Raw genomic sequence first — 26984 nt, 5'->3', positions numbered from 1 at the left:
ACATCATCTGTCAGTACACAGACATTTTGTACTTGCTTTCATGATTATCATTTTGGGGTGTCTTTTTCCTGTATAACAATCGTTCATAGTTTTGGCCATCAACTCCATAGAGGTAGCCAGTGGTGGGATTCAGCCGGTTCACACTGATTCGACAGAACCAGTAGCTAAATTTTGCTAGGTTCGGAGAATTGGCTTAATGCACAGTGCTTCCGGAAGTCCAGTCTAGACCTTGGAGGAGGCCTTCCAGGCCTGAACAGCCCACCGGAAGTGCATGGGTGCCACTTCTGGAAGTCTGTTCTAGGCCTCGGAGGCCCAGGCCTACATCCAATAAGAGAACCGCTTGTTCAGGTATTTGAATCCCACCACTGGAGGTAGCCCTTGACCTATGACCACAATTGAGCCCAAAATGCCTGTTGCTAAGTGAGATAGATGTTAAGTGAGTTTTGCCCCATTTTACGACTTTTCTTCCACAGTTAAGTGAATCACTGCAGTTGTTAAATGAATCTGGTTTCCCCGTTGACTTTGCGTGTCAGAAGGTCACAAAAAGTGATTACATGACCCTGGGACACTGCAACCGTCATCAGTATGAGTCAGTTGCCAGGTGTCCGAATTTTGATAATATGAGATATTGCAATGGACGTAAGTGAAAAATGGTCGTAAGTCACTTTTTTCAGTACTGTTGTAACTTCAAACAGTCACTAACTGAACTGTTGTAAGTTGAGAGCTACCTATGTACCCTACTCCCCCCAAATGAGAAGACTGTTTAGAGGCTAACAGAAGATAATTTGGAGCTTAGGTCCCTCTGCCCCATTTTGGCCTGGGTATGTCTGAAATAAGTTGCATTTTTAATGAACTGCAACTTTCCATTTCTTCAAAATTTAGATAAGCTGTAGTTGACCGCAAGGAAGGTTTGACTTCAGTTCTAAATTACAGTTACTTCTAAGTTTCAATTAATCAAAACAAAACAGAACAAAAGAGTGGTATGAAGACTTCTTTGTGACCACACCAAAGGGGAAAATGTCGTATGTAAGTCCAAGACCCAGTTGATTAAATGATGGAGAATGTGTGGTTCTCTAACCATTGCTGAACTCAAGACTCCTCATGTGTTCCTCATGGAAGACTTACCCATAGCAATAGAAGAAAATCAGACAATGTTCAGTAAACGTGAAGCCCAGAGAGTCTGCAAGATTTCCTTTTGTTTAGAAAAGATGCATTTTCAAAAGTATTATCATTTTGCTGCTGCAAATATTGATCCTGTATTTTCCTAGGAGAGAATAGGGGTGTCTGGAAAACATCTGAAGTGGATTCACATAGTGTGTCCTTGCAATGTCGATAATACTAGTCCATCCTCATCTTTGTCAGCTGTGGATCTGTTTCAACGCTCTGTGTGTCTTGCATCTCTCGTATATCTGTATTTGCAAATAATTGCAAAGAAAAATTGTGTGGTGCTCACTAGTGCTCACTATTGTTCTTTTAATAGACTTTTTCATGCACCAGTCTTGCAAACAGTGAGAGCGTGTTTGCAGTATTTCCATCTCCATATCATGCCATCCAGTGTTACATTGGAGAATGGTGAATATTTTGTAAAAGGTGTTATTATGATACTATCAGTTGCTTCCCCCCCCACCCAACATGTGACTTTCTAGTTTCTTGACCATAAAATGTTGCGCAGAAATGAGAATATTTGTTTAAAATGTTTGTGAAGTAATTCTTTGCAACTAAATGTGCTTTATTTTGGGAGTTAGGAGTTTTTTCATAACATTAAAATCATATGTGAGCTTTTCTTTTATCAAATCTTAGAACCTGCCCATAATCCAAAGAAGGGTAAAAGTTATTTGGGATGCATGTGTGTGTCTGTGTGTTAAGAGCAAGGAGAGATACTGGGACCATGTTCTGATGATATGCTCATCATGGTTTGTCCAGAACATGCTTTGCTGTGTGTGATTCTTACCCACGGCCATCCCCACTTCATCCTTAGTTGCTTTTGGCCTACTAAGGAATGTTTTAAAAGTTCTAATGTCATCTGCCTGTAGTAACCTCTCTCTGCTACTAAGCAACAAAACAAACTGAAAACAATTCAAAACAATTTTTCATACAGATAAATAAAAGGTGCTGGAAGATGATGCTAGGATCCTTAAACCTTAAATCAACCAAGTCTGTGAGGTGGGAACCAGCATGCCGAATTGGACTTTACCGAAAATGATCTGACAAACTCAGAATGAAAATCAAATTTAGCTATTTAAGCACAAGATAATCTTAGATCTTTTTTCTTCATCATCTTTACCTCTTTTTGTGTTTGTCTCTGTGTGTGTGTGTGTGTGTGTGTGCCTTCAAGTCAGCTTTGATTCCAGGCAGCTGGAATCCCTGCAATTTTCTTGGCAGCATTTAACAACAAAAACAAAATCCTTCTCACCCCTATGGGTAGTATGTGTCTTCCTCAATCTCGGTCTTCTGCCAGAGGCCTGGGAGTTCGAAAGATCTGTGCAATATCTTAGCTGTTTCTAGCATTGCACTCTTCTGGACCTCTGACATTGTTCCTGGGATCTGTTGGACCACTTTGGCCTTTACTTTCCACGTCTGCTCTAGTTCTTCCTTCAGGTGCTGGTACTTCTCCAGTTTCCCATACTCCTTCTTCCTGATGTTGCTGTAACTTGGCAACTACTACATCTATCACCATTGTTGTCTTTGGGTCCTTGTCTATGATGTCTAGTTGACTGACCAATTCCTGCTTGTCTGGATGTGGAAGTCCTACAGGATCTTAACCCTGTTACTCTATTATCCATTACTTATTGTGAAATTTCCCATCTGGTCTAGCCCATGCACTGGGCAGATATCCCTACACACAATGCCAGCTACTTGGTTATGTCATTCAAATATAGACATAACAAATATAGCTACTTGGTTATGTCATTCAAATATAGACTCTTCCAGTGTGCTTCTTACATGTTGCCACTGTGTGTTGCATTATCTCCGAGGCCTGTCTACATAGTCTCTGCACATGGGGGGGGCCTCTCTAGTGTGGTAGACACCTTCTTCTATGATTCTGTACCCTTAGAAGAGAACAGTCTTTCCCACTAATCAGTAAAATGAGACAATTGGATTCAGTTCAAAGAATATTGATGTAACTAGTCTACTGCATCCCAAGTCATGTGGCTGTGTTTCTTTAATAGAAAACCTGCATAGCCAACTATTTGAAAAGTCTACCTTAACTGAAAATAATTACAATTAGATGTGTTCATTGCACTAAGCCAAAACTGTTGCTTGCTTTATTTTATGTGCCATGTGAATCTGGCCATTGTTGGTTGCAAATCATGGTTTGTGATGTAGTATGTTTATGGAATAAACCATGGTTAAATAAATTGCAGCTTAGCACAATCTGTGAATCAGTCTAATTAGATCCCAAGTTTGTAGCATTTGATTCCAAAAGGAGTATGTTTGTGTGTGGGGGAGTGAAATTGTAACACCTTCTGCAATTCCTTAATATTTCTGCATTTTCCCCCCAGAATCTCATAGCTGCCCTCCACATATTCCATCTAAACATAAGCCATTTCATGCTATATTAGTTTTCATGTAATTTAAAGATGCTGTCCACTTTAGCTGATCTAAAATAGGGCTTAGCTTTATTTCTTTTGTCTGCATGAAACATGCATGTAGTTTTGATTGCACTACTTTTTCTGAGTAAATTTACAAAAATAATAACAAAAGAGCACATTTTCCTTTGACCATGACATGTTTTCTGAAATTCACTGTCCTTTAAATATTATTCATGAAGCAACCTATTTTTAGCTTTTGAGTTTCTACGCATAAGATATCTGCACTATTTTAGCATTTTCAGCAAAGAAACGCACTCAGATTATATGCAAAAGTATTATTTGGACACATATTGCTTAATATTTTTATACATTTTCACTACATTGCTGATCATAGCAGAAATGCTAAAAATTGTCTTATGTGCCTTTCATGCTTGTGCTAAACTGCCCTTTTTACAACTCTGGAGCTCTCCTAGATTGCATGCCAAGTTTCAGAAGCACAATTTTTCAGCAAGTGTAATAGAATCATGGCATGAAATAAGTTTCCTCAATCTTCCAGGAGTCCTTACTGCCTTTCGCTTCCTTAAAACTCTCCATTTCCTAACGCTGAAGGAGAAAAATGCATGTGTACTGGCCCTGTTCCTCCAGTGACAATACCTTGCTGCCACTCCATGTTTCCCGCTGACCTTGCCATCTAAAGCTGCTGTCTTGGTTTTACCTCGTCATGACTATGTCCTTAAACCACTGGTAGGCAACCTCGGCTCTTTTATGACTCATGGACTTCAACTCCCAGAATTCCTGAGTCAGCATAGTTGACTCAGGAATTCTGGGAGTTGAAGTCCATGAGTCATAAAAGAGCAGAGGTTGCCTACCCCTGCCTTAAACAGTGTGCTATGTTTTGTTTGATTTTTTTGAAGTGCTGCATTGATGTACTTGGGCATTAAAAAAAGTAAATTTCTTTGCACTATGAAAAGCTTCCCTCTGCGTGGCGTGCCTTGACATTTTCTTTAAGAGATGGAGAGATTTTTCCTGCTAGTTCCTCTTGAAACCCATGAAACATCCAAGTAGGATGATGTGATTGGTGGTGAGGATTAGTTTTTTTCTTATTAGATATAAGCTATCGTCAGGGCTTTTTTTGTCATAGAACGCTCAGAACGGAGTTCCGGCACCTTTTTTGGATGGAACCTTGTAGGGTAGGCAAGGCAGGTTGTATGACATGTGTGAGTTCTGGCACCTTTTTCTTTTACAAAAAAAGCACTGGCTATCGTCATAACCACGTTAGTGTGACTTGGCCTCAGACTGTTATAGCCTAATGCAAATGTCACTGACTCTTTGCAAACGTTGAATTGGGGATTTAACAACATAGTCCCTCTTGCCTTTTTTCTCCACTGAGCACTAACTTATGGCTTGTGTCATTGGAACACCAGAACAGAAGATGAGTTAATGCAAATGATAATTATAGTTTGCTATCTGATTTCAGATTTACGAAGTAACTATTGGTGTATATGTAATGTTCAGCCATAGGCAAATAGAGGTAAAAATGGGGGTACAAGTAGTCCTCTACTTATGACCACAGTTGAGACCAGAATTTCTGTTGCTAAGCAAGACAGTTGTTAAATGAATCGCACCTGATTGTGTGAACTTTGGGGGGGGGGTTGCCACAATTTTTAAGCAAATCTTTGCAGTTAAGTGAATCATATGGTTGTTAAGTGAATCATATAGTTGTTAAGTCTTTCCCTGTTGACTACGGTCACGGTAAGCCATTTGCAAAGGTTGCAAAGGGCAGTCACATGGCTCTGGGATGCTGCAGCCTTGCAGTTGGCATGGTAAATACATGCCAGTTCCAAGCACTGAAATTCTGATCATGTGACCCTGGAGATGCTGCAGTGCTTGTAAGTGTGAGACCCTGTGGTCGTAAGTCACTTTTTTAAATAAAGTGCTGTTGTAACTTCAAATGGTCACGAAAGTAATGTCTGTAAGTCAAGGACTACCTCTTCTGAAAACGGAAGCACATGCTCCTGATTTTCAGGTCATGCTCTGCAAGAGGATAGTACAGCATCTGGGGTGAGGATCTAAATCAGACATGTCAAACTCGCAACGTCACGTGACGTCGCACAACGTATCAGGGCAGTTTTGCCATTGCCGGCAATGGAGTGGGCGTGGCTTCTGGATGACGCATCCAGCCTGCAGGCCGGGAGTTTGACACCCCTGGTATAGTTTCTTTGCTAAAACAAGTGGGCGGCTAGAACTCATATTCTATTTTGAAAGCAGTGCATTGCATTCCTCCAGGTTTGTTTTTTTAAGATATCAGGAATAATTTTTAACAAGGAAGAGTGAATACATCTTTGTATTTGTTCACTATTATGCACTTAAGAGGCCACGGTGTCAATAGGCTGCTTAGTGTGCAGACTGGACAACCTTTTCAGAAGTAAAATATACCAATCGTTGTATAAGCCCAGATCACCTTGACAAAAATGTTAATAATTGAAATCACTCTCGACACAGGCCTCTTCCGAATTAATTTTACATTCTTCCTATTAATGTAATAATAATATTAATAATATAGACGTCTCTTGTTTACATGCTTCCTTAATTTTGCACTTGCAAATATCAGAGAAGCTTTGTCATAGCTATTACAAAGTTCTTGCCTGGCCTTTAAAATCCTAGATGAAAACAATGTGCATTTTAGGGTCCAGCACATACCGGTAGTTAAATTGTCTGCTTTGTAATTCTGTTTTATTTGTTAATGCTTATTTATTCCCCACCGTGACCTCCTGCTGGCAAATAGACTTAGGCACAGCAAGTACTTCTGTAAGATATTAATAAATAAATTGAAATTTCCCTGCAAGCTTCTATAAAAATTACTTTTTAAAGTTATGAACGATTATAACTTTTAGTGCAGTATCAGAAATAAGAATTATAATAGCCATTAACATGCACTCAAAATACAGGGTGTCTCTGCCTGAAATTGCAGTCTCTGCATTCCAGTTTTATAATTTTGGCAAGCAAATTCTGTTTTGGTCCTATAAACGTTTTTGTTCATTTTATGGACATTAGTGTAGATCAGGGGTGTCCAACCTTGCCAACTTTTAAGACATGCTGGCTGGGGAATTCTGGGAGTTGAGGTCCACAAGTCCTGAAGCTGCCCAGATTGGACATACCTAGTGTAAATGAAGTCTAAGCGTAGGAAAATTGGCTATTACAATTGAATTAAATAGGACTTACACAAACCCATTCAGTGTGCTGGACAGCCAGACTTTTGGGGAGTGGATGGAAATTGAAGTTCAAGACATCAGGTGAAAGGTAGATTGGGGAAGGCTATTTATTCCATTTCTGGATCCCATTTGTACATTTGGTGCCTTTCAATTCCATAGGAACAGATTATCATAATCATTTTGTTCTTTTAATAATTAATCACAGTAGGCTGGTGATCTTTGAAGAGCCCACCTGACTGTTGTGACTTTTGACGCAATTGAAAATCCGAGTGCTGCTAAGTGGGGTTTTTATTTTGCCAGACTGCTTTCTCACTTGAAATGGCTTACTAAACTACAGTTTGCTTAGAAAAGATACGGGCACCTGCAGTTGTTGCCTACCACAATCACCTTGGAAAGTGATTTTAGAGAGTGGGAAATGATCCACAGAACCCAAATGAGGATAAAATCAGCTTGATTTTAGTAACTTGGACAGGTTAGGTTGTGACCTTTCAGACTGGAATAATTACCAGACTTTTTTGGGTGAATTTGGTGGTCTGTTAATTTTCATTAGATGGAAACCCCTAAATTGAACATGAAAGCCCAATTTAATGTCATTTGGTGAGTGTTTTTAATATTTACAGGGTTATGACTGTTGATTGTAAACTTCCATGTTAGTGCACTGCTTTTCATTGCTTTCTGCATTTGATAGTAAAATTCTATTTTTTGATTGATCTCTTAAGATGCTCTCCAAAGCTGTATGTGTAGCTTTTGACTCGTCTGAAGATTCAGAGTCTGTAGCATTTGTATTGACTTAGATATTGACTAAATATTTCTAACTAGAAGGTTTATATTTTCTGAAGATAATTTATAAGGAGAGATTTATATGCAGTTGCAGAAATTTTGATGGAGATCTTGAGTTAAATATTTATCAATAATAAAAAAGTAAGAGTCTATTTTGGGGGATTCCCTGATTTCATTTGTAAAAGGTATGTCTACCATATTTTTATTTCAGCTAGCATTTCAGCATTTCTAGTATATGTCAAATTTTCTACACAAATATTGCTTCCATGCAGGAAATCTGTAGCACTCATAGATATGCAGTTGCATAGAATAGACATATATGCTTACGTCCTCTATATTTGAAGATGGTTGGAAACCCTGTTTGATATCCATTGATCATTTACACTCTGACCAGTACATAAGTATTTCGCTATTAAGTAGAGAAATGGAATTTGGTATCTATAAAACTATAAAGGAAAATATTTTGTGGAATGGATGTTTTAAGTGCATGTTGTTTTCTGCATATTTCTACAGATATGAATTGCTGCTAGCTTTGATTTTCTGTCTGTCTATGCATGCAATTACAATCTGTCCACTTAATAATTTTGTATAAATGAAGCTTGTTGAGCCTCTTGATTTCTCTGCATGAATAGAGGGGTAAAGAGTAAGAAATAAGACTTTGATGGAGATGCCTTGGGCTAAGCAGCTAAAGCATTTTTAAAGTCCAGAACTCCAGATAATGTTCAGAAGACAGACACCTCCCTAATTCATTCAGCTATAAGGAGGGGGAGGCGCAAAGTTGACTCAGCCTTCCATCTTTTCGAGGTCAGTATGGGGGCAATATGCTGACTCTATAAACCGCTTAGAGGGAGTTGTAAAGCACTGTGAAGCAATATATAAGTCTAAGTGCTATTGCTATCATCAAATACCTTGTTGGCCCCACATAAAATTCAAATATGTTTTTAGAAAATAAAATTAGTCACTGCAGCCTGTTCTGCTTGGAAAAGTGCTCACTTTCCTTAATTGATCTTCCTGGGATATATCTATTCACTTCAAAAGCTGGCCTGCCTTTATGTGTAGAAGTAAGGGAACAAGCATGATGCAAGATTATCAGATGGGTAAATTTGTATATACTAATTTGGCAAGCTTAAATAAATATTTGTTCAAGAAATGAGTGAGAATCCTAACTTGCTCTGTATCAAAACAAAAATGTAAAGAAGTCACATAAATAATGCTGCTCACTGTTTTGTAACTAACATAAAAGGTCTCTAAAAATGTATTGACTTCTATTATATAAAGGTGAAAGAAAAATTACTTGCTAAAGCTCTAGGTAAGGGAAAAAAGTATGAAAGGTAAGAAAAAATGTCATTTTCTTTCGTCACAATACAGTACACTTATACAGAATAAGCTGTGCAATCTAAGTCACTTGGCAGCAATTAAAAATTTAGTTAATTTTACTGTAGATAGCTTATATTATGATTGCAACAGGACAGCTATAATCCTATTTTCAAAATTCTGTTTTGCTGGTCAGTGACCAAAATAAATAAACCATAAGCCTGTTAGGGTTTGTGTTTTATATACTCCTAGAAGTCTCTGCCAAGTTTTCCAGAATAAAGGACCATCTTACACTGATATTTTAGGTGGGGGGAAACCTTTTTAAGCATTTATATTTCTGAATCTTTGATCCAAGATATGGTTTCCAAGAAATTTAGGAAAATTATATAATTATAGCAGGCTCAGATGGGTTAACTTGATTAATTTAAGACTTGTAGACTTCAACTCCCAGACTTCCCCAGCCAGAAATCACTCAGAAAGATTGCTTTCCCGATCAAACAGGCAATGAGGCACAGATGGTCTCCATTGCTTTGCTTTTGCATAATTCAGTTTTTTTCTAAACCGAATTATGTATTTACTTATACAAAAAGCTTTTTCAAAAAATCACTTTGATTGCTATATTGCTAACCAAGTAAGCCTCTACTTCCCATGTTGCCTGAAGATTCAGTTACATATTTTATACCGCGGTTTAACTATTTTGACTCAAAAATTCTTTGGAACAAACAAGCTGGTAGTTTCCTCCCGGAGATGCCTACAGTCTTTCTTGGTCAACTAGGGCTCTCTGACTTTGAAATTACTGGTAAGCCAGTTCAGGAAAGAAGATGAGTGGTGAAGCAGTTCAGGGGATATGATTGCCATTTGAGAAGAACTAAATTGTGTGTCTGTGTGTGCATTTGAATGTATCTAATATACAACCGCTCACTGCTGTGCTATTTTTGACTTCAACTGAAACATTAAATATTTTCTCTCTGGGTATGCTCTTGTGGGTTGACACCAGTGGTGGGATTCAGCCAGTTCGCACCAGTTCGGCAGAACCAGTAGCTAATTTTTTGTGGCCCAGGCCCAGAACGGGCTTCCGGAAGCGTCATCTACACAGAGAACCGGTTGTTCCCATATTTGAATCCCACCACTGGTTGACACACCCCGATTCTCATGCGGTTGGAGTGCGCTTTCCTCATTCAAAATGAGAGGCGAGAAAGTTCTAGAGAAAGATTTAAGTTTTGCAGCAGTCAGTCAAATGCACTTTCTCCTTATGGCGCCAGTTGGACTTGGCACCCATTAAGGTTGCTGTGAGATTTGTATCTTCCTGATTTTTTTCCTCCATTCTGCTGCCCTGCGTTGCCTTGGTTTAGAAGACCGGTTGTGATAGGCCTTTGTCGACATCAGCATTGGATTAGTGACCCTGTCCCGGGATCCCACAGGAGGCAGTGTGAAGCATGTACAGTATTCATTGTCTAAACATGGCACAGAAGGGAGCCTGTCTTTGAAAACTATGGAGGTAATGCATTGAACGCATTCTATTAAATAAGCTGAGCAAGATTTTGTGGCAAAAGCCTACTTCTAGCATGCAAATCACGTGTGGCCAACGGAGTAGTTTGCCTTTTGTGCCGTGCTTGCTTTTTGCAGTATATGTGCTTAACAACTTGCTCCAGAACAATAGTGAAATTCTAATAATTAGGAGAGCGTCCCCACGGTGTGCTTAAGCAGAAGCTAGCAACGCACATCAACTTGTTTACTTGTTTCTTCTATATGAGTTTTGTTGTGTGCCTAGTTTTCTACTTAATCTGTCTTGCAAACTCCTTGTCTTGTCTTTGAAGTAGCAGTCCTGAAATGCAATGACTGTAAACATTATTTATAAGTTTATGCTTTTTTTTTTGTTTCAGTATTTAAATACGTTTGTCTTCAGGTTATAACCTTAAGAGATCTGTATATTTTTGCTAGGTATTTATGTTTGGTGGCATTTTGATTGTATATTTTGCATTGATTTAAAATATTCTGTATCGTAAGTACATTGTGACTACTGGATATGCCTAGAAATTTTTTGTTACAAATATAAGAGTTAAATTTCTGTTGTACCTATCTCTTGTCTATTGTGTTTTTACGTTGCAGAAACACTCATATATCACACTAAACCCTAAACTTTAGTATAGCGCAAAGTGGAGTCAAACAAACCATATACTGTTCTCTACACGGCTTTCTAGGAAGCAAAAGGAGAGATTACTCAGAACTTTGCTGCAATTTAGCAGCATTGCCTAAGATTAAGTTCTATTTAATGGAAAATCCTTGTTTCTAACTCTGAAAAAGTGTCTTCAGTAATGGCAAAAGGGGAATGAAGCTGCCTATTAAAATGGCGCATGATTCAGTCTTCCCCTCCTCTATATCTATGAATATCTCTTTTCATTTTGTCTCCCTGCTCCCAATATTGTCTGCCTGTTCACCATTAGTCAAGACAATGCAATAGCTTAGCATTTATGTCAGACATGTCAAACACAAGGCCCGGGGGCCGGATGCGGCCCGTGAAGTGGTTTCATGCGGCCCGCAAAGCCATCCTGGAAACAGTGAGGGAACGGCCCCCACTGCCTTGGCCCTGGCCCAGAGACCCTCCTTCTGCCAGAGACCCTCAGATCTGTCCCACTCCTGCCCAGGCCCCCATAGGCACCCTTGATGCAAACAATGTAGAGCTGGCCACGCCCACCCAGTAGGCCATACGCACTCCAGCCACGCCCACCCAGTAGGCCACGCCCACCCTGGCCATACCCACCCGGCCCCTTGAGGGCAACCGCAATGCTGATGCGGCCCTCAATGAAATTGAGTTTGACACCCCTGATTTATGTCCTGTCCCTCCGTCCCTCTGAAAGCTTGATGTTTCCTTGACATTAACAATATTTTCCTTTTGGAAGAAGACGGGGCGATTTTAAATGCTTCCATGCCACTTACCCATTCAATTGTCAGAAGAATAAAAAGAACCAATGTTTTTCAGTCACTTATCACAAAGTTATAATTTATTGAGTTTATGGCACTTGAGGTGTCTTGAGGTGTCGACTGATTTTTAGGCACACGGCTTAATTCAGAGTTCCTTTAGAAATATTTCATGCTGTTACTGCAACATCGTCATCTTCTGTTTTGTTGGTGAAAGAGCTTTGAGATGTTTCTGCAGAGATCCTCTTGTAGTTAGTGTGAAATGTAAGGATAAAGAAACAGGATATCAAAGCGCTAATTCCAGCCATCACTAGTGTTGCATCTATAAGGGGAAAAAAATTCTCTGGTCCTTTATTTTTTTAAAAATAGAAACAAAATCCAACAGCTCTTAAACTATGTTTAAATAAGTTTCATTTAGCTACCTAGAAATATCTCCTCTCAGTGAGAGGAATAATGCATAGAACTACGGCATATTGAATACTTAAAACTACCAGTTACAGAGATTTTACCCAAATCAGTTGCAGTTTGAATTATTATTATGGAATTGGTATTAGTATTTTGTAAAACAACATATGTCATAAGAAGCTTACTAAAATTGTATGAGAAAGTCATTTAACCAAAGATACAATGATACACGATAATGTCCTGAATTACTGTTTGATGCACAAACCAAAATAAGTCCATCCAATAAAACGCCCAAAGTATATACATCTGCAACACTGACACTAAACCTTGACTAGACAACATTTTGGCAGCAAGGCCACATTTCATAATTTGGGATAAACCAAATGCTGCTGATGGAGAGAGGGCGAGGCCATAATAAATGTTAGCCGTGGCCACAATTCCCCAATCAAGCAATTACCAAGTCAGACAAACAGTAAACAACAACCTAATCAACTACAAAGAACAACACTCCAGCCAACGCTGATAGGGCAAGCCACTGTACATAAACAACCAAGCTCAGAGAGCACCACAGGGACACAATTCTTTCCACTTTTTTTTTTATAAGGGGCTTGGAGTTGTGTTTTTTTAACAAAGTTTAATAGAATACCCTACAACTGTTTTGTACCATCAAACTTAAGTAGCTTGATCAAAGAAGCTGCTGGAATCCTCAAAAGGGATTGGGGCCACACCTGACTGGTTGCCCACAAATGATCTAAATAATAAGATGAAAGGAGTTTGTTTTCTGTCCTGGTACTAGCCATGATACTTTATTTATATTATACCCCACCATTATTATTTTTATAAACAACTCAAGACAGTGAATATATTTAATACTCCTTCCTCCTTCTATTTTCCCTATAGCAACAACCTGTGAGGTGAATTGGGCTGAGACAGAGTGACTGGCCCACAGTCATCTATTGAGCTTTCATAGCTAAGATAGGACTAGAACTCACAATCACCTGGTTTCTAGCCTGGTGCCTTAATCACTAGACCAAATTATATATGGTATTCGAGTTGAACTGCCGTCATCTTATAACAATCACATTAGCACACTACAAATTCAGAATACTAAAATTTTCTTCTTAAATAAATATCAGTGGGTATATCAACCACCTTTGATTTCACCTAGTATTGCCTATTTCAGCAGTCATTGGCTAAATTTTTCTCCTCAACATCTGGGTGCTTTCACTTGGGAAATGCCAATGGTTGAATCTGGAGCTTTCTGCCTTCAGATCAGATACTCGGCTACACTTGAGCTAGAATTAATCCATCAAGGTTAAGAAATAAACGACAATATCAGAGAACTAAATCGAACGGACTGCTTTCAAATGGCAAGCAAATGATTGTATGCTTGATTCTTCCCTATTACGATAGTATAAAGAAAACATGCTGCATTTGTGGTGATGGAAGACCCTGGCAGCATAGTGGCATAGACTCCAAGTGGGAGTGGATTTATTCCCTGTTTGATCAATCAGAAATATTACGCTTGACTAATCAATTGGAAATATTCAACTTGACTCATTCATACAATTTGTGACTAGCATCATTCAGGCTTGCTGATGTCACCCCCGTTGACCTCATGTGGTACAGCTCTACGAGAGCCACAGGATACAATGCTGCTAATTATGTAGCTGTACTTAAACCCTAAGTGAGAAATGAGAAAGACCGAATAACACAGACACTGTGTTCAAAGGCAACGTTTTTGCTTTTGGATCATTGGTGAACACTTGCTTCATTTATTTAAGACTCCATGTGTTGACATTCTGTGGCTTTAAACAATTTGCAAACATCTATACGCAGTATATTTTTTTGCTAAAAAGGGGTAGTAACGTAAAGTACCAGACCGGCAATCTTCACTACAGAAATGTACTGGGAGATATGCCATAGATTTGTTGCCGTAGGGAGAACTGGGATAAGGGAGTGTAAGATACATCACTATGTGCGCCTGAACAAAAGGATACACATCTAATGATTAAAATTCTAAGAAACTCCGAAGCTTTGAAAAACACCATCACATTTCCTCTAGGACCGAACCCTTAAAACCCTAGTAATCCATGGCGAATATCAGTCACAGTTGATTTTGTGTAGAAAACCAACCTAGGCATCTTCTAGATAAGATCCTTGGTTACCGTATATACTTGAGTATAAGCCGAATTTTTCAGCCCACTTTTTGGGCTGAAAAATTCCACTTCGGCTTATACTCCAGTCAACAAAAAAAACTTACCGAGGACTTGTGCGCGGCCGAGGCTTTGGTGCTTCCGGGATCGCCCGCACCTCTCCCAAGCCACCGCCGTCCGAGACCTGCCGAAGTTTGGGGAGGTTTGGGGAGGTGCGCGCGCACCTCCCCAAACTCCGCGCCTTGCCTGCCTGCTTCTTTCCGCAGCGGAAAGAAGCAGGCAGGCAGGGCGCGGAGGAACGGAGACTTGCCGACGTTTGGGGAGGTTTGGGCGTCTCCCCAAACCTCGGCAGGTCTCCGTTCCTCCGCGCAGACCTGCCGACGTTTGGGGAGGTTTGGGCGCCTCCCCAAACCTCCCCAAACCTCGGCAGGTCTCCGTTCCTCCTGCCGACCTGCCGAGGTTTGGGGACGTTTGGGGAGGCGCCCAAACCTCCCCAAACAGGAACGGAGACCTGCCGAGGTTTGGGGACGTTTGGGGAGGCGCCCAAACCTCCCCAAAGGTCGGCAGGTCTGCGCGGAGGAACGGAGACCTGCCGAGGCTTGGGGAGGTTTGGGGAGGCGCCCAAACCTCCCCAAACAGGAACGGAGACCTGCCGAGGTTTGGGGAGGTTTGGGGAGGCGCCCAAACCTCCCCAAACAGGAACGGAGACCTGCCGAGGTTTGGGGACGTTTGGGGAGGCGCCCAAACCTCCCCAAAGGTCGGCAGGTCTGCGCGGAGGAACAGAGACATGCCGAGGTTTGGGGACGTTTGGGGAGGCGCCCAAACCTCCCCAAACAGGAACGGAGACCTGCCGAGGTTTGGGGACGTTTGGGGAGGCGCCAAAACCTCCCCAAAGGTCGGCAGGTCTGCGCGGAGGAACGGAGACCTGCCGAGGCTTGGGGAGGTTTGGGGAGGCGCCCAAACCTCCCCAAACAGGAACGGAGACCTGCCGAGGTTTGGGGAGGTTTGGGGAGGCGCCCAAACCTCCCCAAACAGGAACGGAGACCTGCCGAGGTTTGGGGACGTTTGGGGAGGCGCCCAAACCTCCCCAAAGGTCGGCAGGTCTGCGCGGAGGAACGGAGACCTGCCGAGGTTTGGGGACGTTTGGGGAGGCGCCCAAACCTCCCCAAAGGTCGGCAGGTCTGCGCGGAGGAACGGAGACCTGCCGAGGTTTGGGGACGTTTGGGGAGGCGCCCAAACCTCCCCAAACAGGAACGGAGACCTGCCGAGGTTTGGGGACGTTTGGGGAGGCGCCCAAACCTCCCCAAAGGTCGGCAGGTCTGCGCGGAGGAACGGAGACCTGCCGAGGCTTGGGGAGGTTTGGGGAGGCGCCCAAACCTCCCCAAACAGGAACGGAGACCTGCCGAGGTTTGGGGAGGTTTGGGGAGGCGCCCAAACCTCCCCAAACAGGAACGGAGACCTGCCGAGGTTTGGGGACGTTTGGGGAGGCGCCCAAACCTCCCCAAACAGGAACGGAGACCTGCCGAGGTTTGGGGACGTTTGGGGAGGCGCCCAAACCTCCCCAAAGGTCGGCAGGTCTGCGCGGAGGAACGGAGACCTGCCGAGGTTTGGGGACGTTTGGGGAGGCGCCCAAACCTCCCCAAACAGGAACGGAGACCTGCCGAGGTTTGGGGACGTTTGGGGAGGCGCCCAAACCTCCCCAAAGGTCGGCAGGTCTGCGCGGAGGAACGGAGACCTGCCGAGGTTTGGGGACGTTTGGGGAGGCGCCCAAACCTCCCCAAACAGGAACGGAGACCTGCCGAGGTTTGGGGACGTTTGGGGAGGCGCCCAAACCTCCCCAAAGGTCGGCAGGTCTGCGCGGAGGAACGGAGACCTGCCGAGGTTTGGGGAGGTTTGGGGAGGCGCCCAAACCTCCCCAAAGGTCGGCAGGAGGAACGGAGACCTGCCGAGGTTTGGGGAGGTTTGGGGAGGCGCCCAAACCTCCCCAAAGGTCGGCAGGAGGAACGGAGACCTGCCGACGAGCCGCGGCTACACAGGGTATTCCTGTGTATTCAGGCTTGCAAAATGGCGGATCGAGCCTCTGCTGGCGGCAGAGGCTTGCAGAACGGCGGATCGGCTTATACTCGAGTCAATAACTTTTTCCAGTTTTTGGGGGTGAAATTGGGGGTCTCGGCTTATACTCGAGTCGGCTTATACTCAAGTATATACGGTACTTCATCCACCTCCAAATAAAAGTCAATAGATTAAGCCATTTTTTAAGGGGGGGGGGGGTAATGGCCTATAAGCAACTCTTAGGATTTTATTCAACTTTATGCAACCCCAATGCTGGTGAAGAATCCGCTGGTACCTTCATGCGCCAACAAATCATTCCAAGGAACATACTTACTTGTCCAATCCATTGGTGGACCTAGAGATGGAGCACAGGTGGAGAAAGGGGCATTCTTTTTTTCTACCGCCACGTTCTGGAACAGAAGTATGAAGAGAACTCCTAGGATCTGGCTGTCGAAACAAAATTGATTGTTACCCATCTGGTGATGACATCTAAAAAAAAACGTCTATTTTGAAGCGAGATTTTTTTCAGCTTTAACAACTAAACTTTGCTTAAAGTAGACCTTCAGGGTGACCCAGCTATTGATTTGCTGTAGAATCTAACCTAGGTTTTTTTCTTAGCTGGCATCAATAAGCTGCATGTTCCAAAATTTCTAGCTACCCCAGCCAAAGAAGATTACACTGAAGAGGTCAGGATTTCTTTCCATTTTGGAATGAAGTAGTAGGAAATCTTCCTGTTCCTTTCTTTATCAGGAATCTAAAGGTAACTGTTCTTTTTTCATATTGACGGAGCAGGGCAAGAGTTTGAGAAATATAGTTTTGCTTAAGTCACTAGAATACTGTTCTGTTTGTGAGTATATTACTACTGGAACTGGCGACACTGTAATGAAACAAAATCCAAAACATATAAACAAAGCAACTACAGTGATCAACGAAGCAGCACACTTTCCTAATAAGAATTCTTGCACTGTCCCTCTGTGATGCTTTTTTTCTACTTGAATGAACACAGTCTTCTCTTTTCGTCAATCTTGTGGTGACTTGAATAAGTACCTGTTTTGCAACACAGCTTATGCATTCTGATTTACGTGTAGCAGAGGGTTGAGAAGCAAGAGCTTAAACCAAGGCAAAGATGAAAGAGCCATTTCCTCCTGGGAAACATTTATTTGCTTCTATTCTGCAATGTCCAGCATTATTTTCCACTTTGCATACAAATCCTTTCTTTAGAAATGATTTGGTTTAGCTTCACTTACAAAGCGTGGGAGAAAAACAAGCTATTTACTGTAAATTTTATTAGTGATTTCCCAGGATTTGGGCAATTCTGACTCCTACTAGCTTCAAAGGCAAAAATAATCTATCGAGTCGTTGCTCCTGGAAGTGATATATTAGCTCAGTGTTTCTCAATCTTGGCAACTTTAAGAGTTGGACTTCAACTCCCAGAATTCCTCAACTAGCATTTGTTGCTGAGTAACCAAAGCTCAAAGGTTTCGGTTCACATGAAATGCTGGGCCAGAAACTATGGTTTGCTAACCACAGTGGCTGGAATCGGCATCGCACTAAACCCAACCCAAATCAAGTATCCTAAAACCCAGTGAATGAATCTAGCTATTCTCCAGAGAAGATCAATTTCCATTTTCCTCACCCAATTTCAAATTTCTTGCATGAATCGCTTTATCTACCTGACCACAAAAATGATCCCCGATGACGTTCCTTCTCCTACGGGATAAGAGCATTCAACGTTTAGTTCCATAGCAATGGGATAGATAGAAAATCCAAAAAGCCCCAAAAGACTGCTGCATATTGCCACAGCATAGGTTTGGTCTCTCATCTGAGATACCTGCAGGAAGAGGAAGAGAAAATAACCCTAGCAAAAATGGGGAAGTCTCGATATTACGTCCAGCAGATATTCCTGCCAGCCAGAGCGTGCTACACCTTTATATCTGAGCATGACAAATTAGGCAGTAATGCTTTCCAGTTTCTCCCTGATGCCAATGCATCCATATAGATTTAGTCCTTTAGATAATATTTCACTAGAGTGATGGGCAACTCCTGGGGTCAGCCAGTCCATGAAATTTTCCATGCAAAATTTTTGAAAAGTGGTTTGCCACTTTGGCTTGCTTCTTCCTAGCACTTGGTCCAGGGTTACCCAGCTGGTTTGGGGCTTAAGTCAGGTGTGGGAACGGCCAGAATTTGGCTTCCCAAGAATTTGGTTTCTCACCCTTCTGCTTTTCCAACCCCCCTTAACTGGCCTTCACTTGAGTTACAGTGAGAGTACACTCTCCTGGCTCGTGGGCAGGCTGGCATGTGGGAGGTTTGGGAAACGCTATGATAAAGCTTTCACACACATCTTTTGGTACCTTGTTTTTGTATGATCTCAGAGGTACCTGAGAAATTCTCTCTGTGTATCCAATTATCTATGTATGCTATGTTGTATGAGATGGATGGAGTTTTTTGTAATGTTGGAGGTGAATAAAAGTTCAGCGGGCAGTGCTCATAGGGGTTCTTTTCTGGAGACGAGGCTGCCTGGCTGGTAAAAAGCTCTCTATCGACTCAGGTCTGAATTCCTGTCCCTTCGTCCAAATTTCTTTCCCCTTCAGTCAGGACTAGAACTCAGAGTCTCCTGGTTTCTAGACTAGTGCCTTAGCCACTACACCAAAACTGGCTCTCTCCTTAGGTCAGGGGTCGGCAACCTCGGCTCTTTTATGACTCATGGACTTCAACTCCCAGAATTCCTGAGCCAGCATAGCTGGTTGACCCCAGGAATTGTGGGAGTTGAAGTCCATGAGTCATAAAAGAGCTGAGGTTGCCTACCCCTGCCTTAGGTAAACTAAACATGAAAAGTAACGTGGAACGTTCAACAGGGAATTATGGGAACTGAAGCCCCAAATCTTTTTGAAGTTGGGGCAAGTTGGGGAAGTCTGATCTAAAGAAATAATAAGTTTTTAAAGCAATAATAACAAGTGCACTGATTAAGAACCCCCAAATATCCCTTGGCATTATTTTAACCACCAATACATTCATGAGAACTTTTATACTAGTTAAAAGTTGGTAAATAATATGGATTAGATGATTCTATGAAATGCTGACAAGGGCTCAATTTTTATTTCTCTATTCCATTCATTCTATTTTATCCTCGTAAGACTTCAGTGAAATAGCTTGGGATCAAAGAAGTGTGATGATTCTACTTATTCTATCTTCCAATATTCCTCTCATCTCCTTCAGTATCAGCATGAAAGTGAAAATATTACAACCTTCATTATATTACTTGGCACCGGAGGGATTAAGTGTTAATCAGTTCATACTTAAACATCTATGGTTACACGGAAAACACACTTCTGCTAATAATCACACTATAAGATTTAGATGATTAACTAATTCTTAGAGGGCATGATTTATTCGGCTGAAAAGTTCATTATCTGCATTTCAGTTTCAAAATATATTTACCACTGCAAATCCAATGGAAGTCAAAGCAGATAGAATAAAACTGATTTTGGTAGTTTCTGTAAACTTCTTTGTCCTATCTACATATAATCCAAGGAAGAAGGCACCGATAAGCCCAAATATAATGAACAAGGCTCCAGTCAAACCTGCAAAAAACTGTAAAAGATATTGGATTAGGGCACATAGTTGAACAACTTCAGGAATAAGAGATAGTACTCTTTCCTTCTTAATTATTGGATTTATGACTAAAAATAATAACCACCAAGCTGTGACAATTTTAGAAACAGCTGTACCTTGAAGGAACTCGATACCTCTGATCTCCAGTTCTAAAGTACTGAGATAGATAGATGATCGATAGATCGATAGAAATAGAGATAGATACATTATTTCTACTTATATATATATAAAATGCATACGCGCGCACACACAAACACATATTAAGACAGTTTTTAAAGTATTGAGATATATACATATTGAGATACTTCAGTTCTAAAGTATTGACATAAAGCATTGAGAAGTGGGGCAGTGGTTAGAATGCAGTATTCTAATTCTGCTGACTGCCAGGAGTTCAATTATGACTGGCTCAAGGTTGACTCAACCTTCCATCCTTCCGAGGTCGGTAAAATGAGGAGCCAGATTGTTGGGGGGCAATAGGTTGACTCTGTAGAGAGAGCTGTAAAACAGTGTGGTATATAAGTGTAAGTGCTATTGCTAATTAAAATGTGTGTAACCATCCCTGTAGAAGAATGAATTCAGAAATTTAAGTTAGTCATATTGGTAATATATTGAAGCCTGGAAATTAGGGAAATTTAAAAAGGAATATAGAAGCCTCATAAGTCTTATAACATTATCAAGAGAGATCCTGGGTTCAGCTAAGTGATATGTGGTTAACCTCCCAGCTTTAATGTTCTAAGAACTGGAAAAGCTAGATGTTACCTGGGAAAACTTTGGGTCATCATTTTATGAGTGGTTTTGAAATGCAGGCCACGCAGCTGAAACATGTGGCCTAATTTCTGAGCAGGATGTGATAGAATACGACACGATACGATAGAATACAATACACAATACAATACTATAGCTTTTTATGACATTAACAAAAAAAGAGGATGACATTCTGATAACCAAAGTGGTTAACCAATAATTATAAAACCAATGTGATCAAAATTCTATTTTACAGCTGCATTAGTTAAGTGAAACTTAACCATATCCAGAGAATCACACTGATCGGACAATAATAATTGGAAATAAAATGAATTCAGCTGAGTAGACGGTGGGCTATTGGCTGAAGCAGGAATCTTTGCAGTAAGGACAATCTAGCAAAACATGGCTTAATGTTTCGACAACTTCACTTCAATGGCAGAAATTGTTATTTATTTAAATTAATGTGTCTCAAACTTGGCAACTTTAAAATGTGTAGCCATCAACTCCCAGAATTCCATGGCAGAGATATAATACCCTTCCAAGGTCTTCTCTGAATTTGGGAGCTGTTGTTTAAGTTTAGATCTCTTGCCAGCTTAAAGGGGGGGAGTGACTGGGAAGGAACACATTTTGAGGTGGGGCAGCCAGATCTAATTGGCTTTCAGATCTGCAGCATGCTGATTAAGTGTTGCACTGGAGGTTTCTATTCCATCACTGGAATCTCTCCAGGGAAAACTAGCATTTCAAATGGTCATACAAAATTTTACTCCTGGGTGGAACAAGGCCATCAATTAAAATCAGAGGGGCCTAATTCACGGGATGGGGAAAGGAAGTTGCTTTAATCAATATGAGACAATTCCTGAGCCAGCCATTCTGGGAGGTGAAATCCACCAGTCATAAAAGAGCCAAGATTGCCTATCCCTGCTCCGGGTGAAAAACTAGCATTTCAACTTCTTGTTGTTAGTTGCAAAGTCATGTTCGACCCCTCACGACCCCATGGACAACATTTGTCCAGGCCTTCCTGTCCTCTACCATCTTCTGGAGTCCATTTAAGTTCATGCCTACTGCTTCAGTGACTCCATCCAGCCACCTCATTATCTGTTGTCCCCTTCTTCTCTTGCCCTCAATCTTTCCCAGCATTAGGCTCTTCTCCAGTGAGTCCTTCCTCCTCATTAGGTGGCCAAAGTATTTGAATTTCAACTTCAGGATCTGGCTGTCAATGCTGTAAACATTGACATGCTTTTGCACTGACAATATAAGAGGCAGCCTTTTACTTTAACTATTTGGTTTTGAATCACTAAAGCATGGGAGGAATGCAACCCAGATGTTTTGACGAGATAAGGGATAGCCGCTTCAGAAGGGAAGTGAAACTTTGTGTGTCAAATTAATTGCTAAATGTGATTCATGATGTATAAATAAGGGAGGGAAATTCTGTATGTGGTGTGTCGAGGGGAGGAGAATTCAGAGTCTGGCATCACCCATGAGTGCCGATGCTCCGTTTTTATTATTATAGACTTTTTTTGAAATAAAACAATCATGCAGTGTACTTTGATCTGTCTTATTAATTGGAACCATGACACTGGCCTTCTAAGGAGCAGTCAGGGTTGATCTCCTCTAGGACTGACCAGTTTGAACGACTTGCAGTCCGAGGGACTCGCAGGAGTCTTCTCTAGAACCATAATTTAAAGGCCTCAATTCTTTGGCGCTCAGCCTTTCTTATGGTCCAATTTTCACAGCCATACATTGCAACTGGGAAGACCATTTGAAAAGCATTTCATACAAAATCTTACTCCTGGGTGATTGATACATGGCCATCAATTAAAAGAGGGGCCTAATTCACGGGATGGGGAAAGGAAGTCGCTTTAATCAATATGAGAGGGTGCATTTTATTTCGGCCAGTGAGCGTGACCAGCTTAAAACAAAATACAACAAGATTCGGCCATGTAAATGTCATGCACTTAAGTATGTAAAACAATGCGTAAGTGCCCTGTTGAAATGAAAATTAGGAACTAAAGATTAATCTAAAGACTTTTCTCCAAATTAATTATAAGTGAATTGTAAAACTAGAGTCTCAAGTGTGTTGCAAATTAATAAATTAACAATATAAACATAAATTGCATTATAAAACCTAATGATCTAAAAACTCAGTGATAAGTTACAGTTCATAGTTCATTCATGCGTGACCAAATATTGGAGTAAATATGAAGATGTTACTCATGTAGAGCAGAAATCATCAAAGCCTTGCTATAGTATGTGTAATACTGTAGAGCTTTTCTTACATGATAAGAAGAAGTTAACAAGCAACAACAAAGAAAAAAATAAACATTCCAGGATCTTTATAGAATAAAAGTGGTGACCATGCCTGAAGGTGGATTCAACTGAGTCCATCAACTGATCTGGACCTGTTCTCCATTAGCTTTGAGAACGTTCTTAAATCTCTTAGACAAGCAATTTCATCTGAATCTGAAGGAAAAACCTCTGCTGAAATGGAGAGATTAGCAAGTGGATATAATTAGCTGGTTTCCACTTAGGCTGATCAAAGTGTACTTCGATATATTTCAGAATAAGGTCCCTCATTATAAGATTCAGTATCAAAAAGCCTTTCTCTGATAGCAGCTTGTGCAAATTTGACAGAATGTAGGAAATCAAGAGAGAGGCTTCACGATGAAAGTTTTCTAACAATTGTCTGAGTCCAAGAGGACTGGAATTTATTCAATAAAAGAAATGAGATCAACTCTACTGGGAAATCATGTCATTTAAGCCGGTAATTTGAAAATTAATAACCGGGCTGTTTCCTCAATCCTCATCTGGCCAGCTTGTACTTCAGAATTACCTTGGATTTGCGTTTTGGAGCTTGAAACACAGTTCGGATTGCCTTAGTGTGTTCTATTTCCATCAGCCTATACTTTAGGAAGCTCTATAGGGGATCCATAAAGCAAACAAGCCAACTATGGGACTGCAAATACGTTTTAGAGTTGTGGAGATGCATTTCCTGCCTTTTATGTGAAAAAAAAATGAAACTGAGGAGACCTAGATGATTTTGGGAATAAAATAAAAGAGAAAATATTTTCCAGTAGAAGACTTGATCAGTTGTGTTTTCCTTCACTGTTGGACAATTTGGCACTATTAATTACTACCAACATACAAGCTATCGAATTCTGTTCATATGGCTGCCCTCTGCTGCTGACGTATCATCTTAAGGAAATCGTTTATTCGTTTATCAAATTTGTGTGCTGCCCATCTCGCAGTTTGAGGTGGACCAATTATGCATTTGGTTCGCACCACTATACGGGTGCTCTGTGTCCCCTTTTGCTCTCCAAAACTGTGTTCTTCTCCCACAGAAGCCACCGAACAGAAGAATAAGAACGGAAGAACAGAACTAAACTTAAGAAGTTAAATATTCGTATCTCCCATTCTCCTTCTCCCACCAGACTCTTTGAATTAAATGCCCAGAAGGATCATGGCCAGTTTGGAGAGGACCTTTGGCATGCCTTGTGCAACCATTAATCACAAGTTCCAAAGATTCCCATGATTAAAAAGGCACTTCCTGGTTTTCCGTCAGCACTGTGTCTCCCACTGCCACGCGATGGAAAGAAACCGTCCAAGTTGGTGGGAAGGCTGAAGCAGGGAATTAGTCTGGATCTATTAGGTAAATACAAGAGGGCACAATCTGACTCCCACTGAATACCTTTAAACCTTATCTAGTCTTTCCCAGGCAAAAGCTGTCAAGTCTGGGGAGATTCATGTGCAACAGGCACACAACAATAAAGCAATTAGTTTGAACTCTACCCATGTGGGTCCGGTTAACCGCACCTGACACCCCGTGATAGCTTCTTCTCCTTATCCTACAACCCAATCTCACATAGTTCCTGGTTGTCTTAGCTTCTCCTGCCATTAAGCCCCATGTTGGCAAAGACACATAAAAAGAAGAAGAGACTTACATCAGAATATCCATTGACACACAGGATCTGTTCCAACAGAGCGCTGAGACATGTGAATAGTGCTATCCCCGTGCCAAAGCAGAGGGTCAGGATAATGTAAGGCTTATTTCGCATCAGCTAAAAGCAAGCACAACGAGAAAGAGTTGTTAAAAACACAGCACACTATGCAAGATGCCAGTAGATGTTTTATTTAGTTTCGTATTTAATTTATATGCCACTCCCCTCACTTTGCACGGTGACTCTGGGTGGCTTATTATTACAATTATAAATATAAAAAATACTGAAATATGTTCATGCTGAGAATAAGTTGCTGAGTTTGCCTTTTGGGACTTCTGATTTGCAAGGCTAATGTTCAGAAAGTAAGGTTCATATTCCAGAGAAAGGCCACTTTAACGTGTGCAAGGGATGTCATGGCACAAGACATACCAGTCTTGCTTCCATTGTTCTGAGCATCCTGCTTCTGCTGCAGACACCACTAGGCATTTTATCAACTCCTGTCTGCAAACAGGAAATAGGTCTTCATCAGCCTTTGGTCTCATCCAGCAGAGTTCATGAACTGACTGATTCCTTAAACACTGACATAGGTAGTCAACCAGACTACCTAGCTAGAAGATACTTTTTTCCCCCATATAACTTAGATTAAAAGGGACGCGGTGGCTCAGTGGGTTAGGACGCTGAGCTTGTCGATCAGAAGGTCGACAGTTTGGCGGGTCGAATCCCGAGTGCTGCATAACAGAGTGAGCGCCTGTTACTCGTCCCAGCTTCTGCCAACCTAGCAGTTCGAAAGCACGTAAAAAGGCAAGTAGAAAAATAGGGACCACTCCGGTGGGAAGGTAACAGCGTTCCGTGCGCCTTTGGCGTCTAGTCATGCTGGCCACATGACCACGGAGACGTCCTCGGACAAGTGCTGGCTCTTCGGCTTTGAAACGGAGATGAGCACCGGCCCCTAGAGTCAGAAACGACTAGCACACATGTGCGGGGGAACCTTTACCTTTACCTAGATTTGGTTTTACACACACACACACACACACACACACACACAATTTATATACTAGCCATCTTGCTATCTTGCTGTTTGGGATAACTATATATACAGATAGTAATAGAGCCCAGAATTACAGTAGTAAGATGTGCCAGTCATGACCCCACCTGATTTTATAACCTTTTTTGCAGTGATCATTAAGTGAACGTAGCAGTCATTAAGCAAACACCATGGTTGTTAAGTAAACCCATTGTTTGCAATGGACGTTTTTCCCCCCATGAAAACTGGAAGAAAATGGCAAAGCAGGAAACAGTTTCTTAGTGGGCAGCAAAAAAAAAAAAAGAAAGCATCACAAATTGCAAATCACGTGACCACGAGACTCTGCAAATGGCTGTATATGTGGGCTGCTTTCCAAGCATCCAAATGCAATCACGTGACGGAGGGGGTAGCAATTGTAACAGGTCGAAAGTACCATTTGGGGGGGATCCGTTGTAACTTTGAATGTTTGTTGATCAAGAAGAACTACCTGTAATTATAGCGGCAATCCCCACGGGTACTCCTTTGCTTTGCTTGCAGCTTACCATTTTCAAACCTTCACAGAAAGTTGGTGAATTTAAATGATCGGCGCTTGCTGACGGTGGAGTTGGGGGGACACTACTGCAAATCCCGAGGGTGGACAGGAGGCAGCCGAGGATCGCAGGCGCTGCAGACACTCCAATCTGTAAAACAAGCACCCAGCCAAATTTTAAAAACATCAGCAGTTGTGTAGTTTGCCCCCCAAAAGAACAGATACGTCGTGCTGAATTCTAAGTGAAATTTCATGTTCATTTACCAGTAGAGGGACATCTTTCGCTGCTGGAGCAAGTGTCGGTGACAATAGGCTAACTATGAGCATGCCCAACGGATTGGCTAAATGGAAATGCAAAAAGAAAGAAAGGGATGATTGCAAACGATTTCACCAAAGCAAACTGGAACACATTCAACATGCATGAGAATTGACAGGAGAACAAGTAGGATCCCCTTTCTGTCCCATACCTGAAGGCACAAATCTATTCAGAAGCTTTTCATTGGACTTCTTGCTTCACTAGAAAAGAAGCAAATTGAGAAATGGGAGCCTTGGGTTTGCCTCATTTTTTTGAAAAGCCCTCTAAATGGGCTTTAAGATTCTCGTAAGTGGCATAACTGTGCCGCACATGGAAAAAGGGGTTTAGGTGTCTATTTCATCAAATCAGCCCTTGTGATCAAATAATAATTTTTCAGGTAGAAGACTAGCAAATCAGGGAGAGCCCCTTCATTGACAACTAGCAAAAGAGGAAGAAGATTTTTCAGTTTGAGTC

General features: G+C 41.5%; 1 protein-coding gene across 1 annotated transcript in view; it reads right to left on the bottom strand.

Annotated features, from left to right (window-relative positions):
* Nucleotides 1–11820: 11820 nt before the first annotated feature.
* Nucleotides 11821–26984, bottom strand: part of SLC49A3 (solute carrier family 49 member 3) — a 31142-nt gene continuing 15978 nt past the window's right edge. Inside the window, exons 4-10 of the mRNA XM_083353750.1 lie at nucleotides 26480–26556; nucleotides 26229–26366; nucleotides 24666–24782; nucleotides 19810–19962; nucleotides 18045–18202; nucleotides 16706–16818; nucleotides 11821–12080 (exon numbers count right to left, since the gene is read on the bottom strand). Coding sequence (XP_083209876.1) covers nucleotides 11929–12080; nucleotides 16706–16818; nucleotides 18045–18202; nucleotides 19810–19962; nucleotides 24666–24782; nucleotides 26229–26366; nucleotides 26480–26556 — 908 coding nt within the window. The 3' untranslated portion in view covers nucleotides 11821–11928. The remainder of the gene's footprint in view (nucleotides 12081–16705; nucleotides 16819–18044; nucleotides 18203–19809; nucleotides 19963–24665; nucleotides 24783–26228; nucleotides 26367–26479; nucleotides 26557–26984) is intronic.

Source organism: Vipera ursinii (genome assembly GCF_947247035.1).
Source record: "Vipera ursinii genome assembly, chromosome: 2".
Classification (NCBI taxonomy): Eukaryota; Metazoa; Chordata; class Lepidosauria; order Squamata; family Viperidae; genus Vipera; species Vipera ursinii.
Note: the sequence above shows the minus strand (reverse complement) of the source record. Positions and strands in the feature narration are given on the sequence as shown.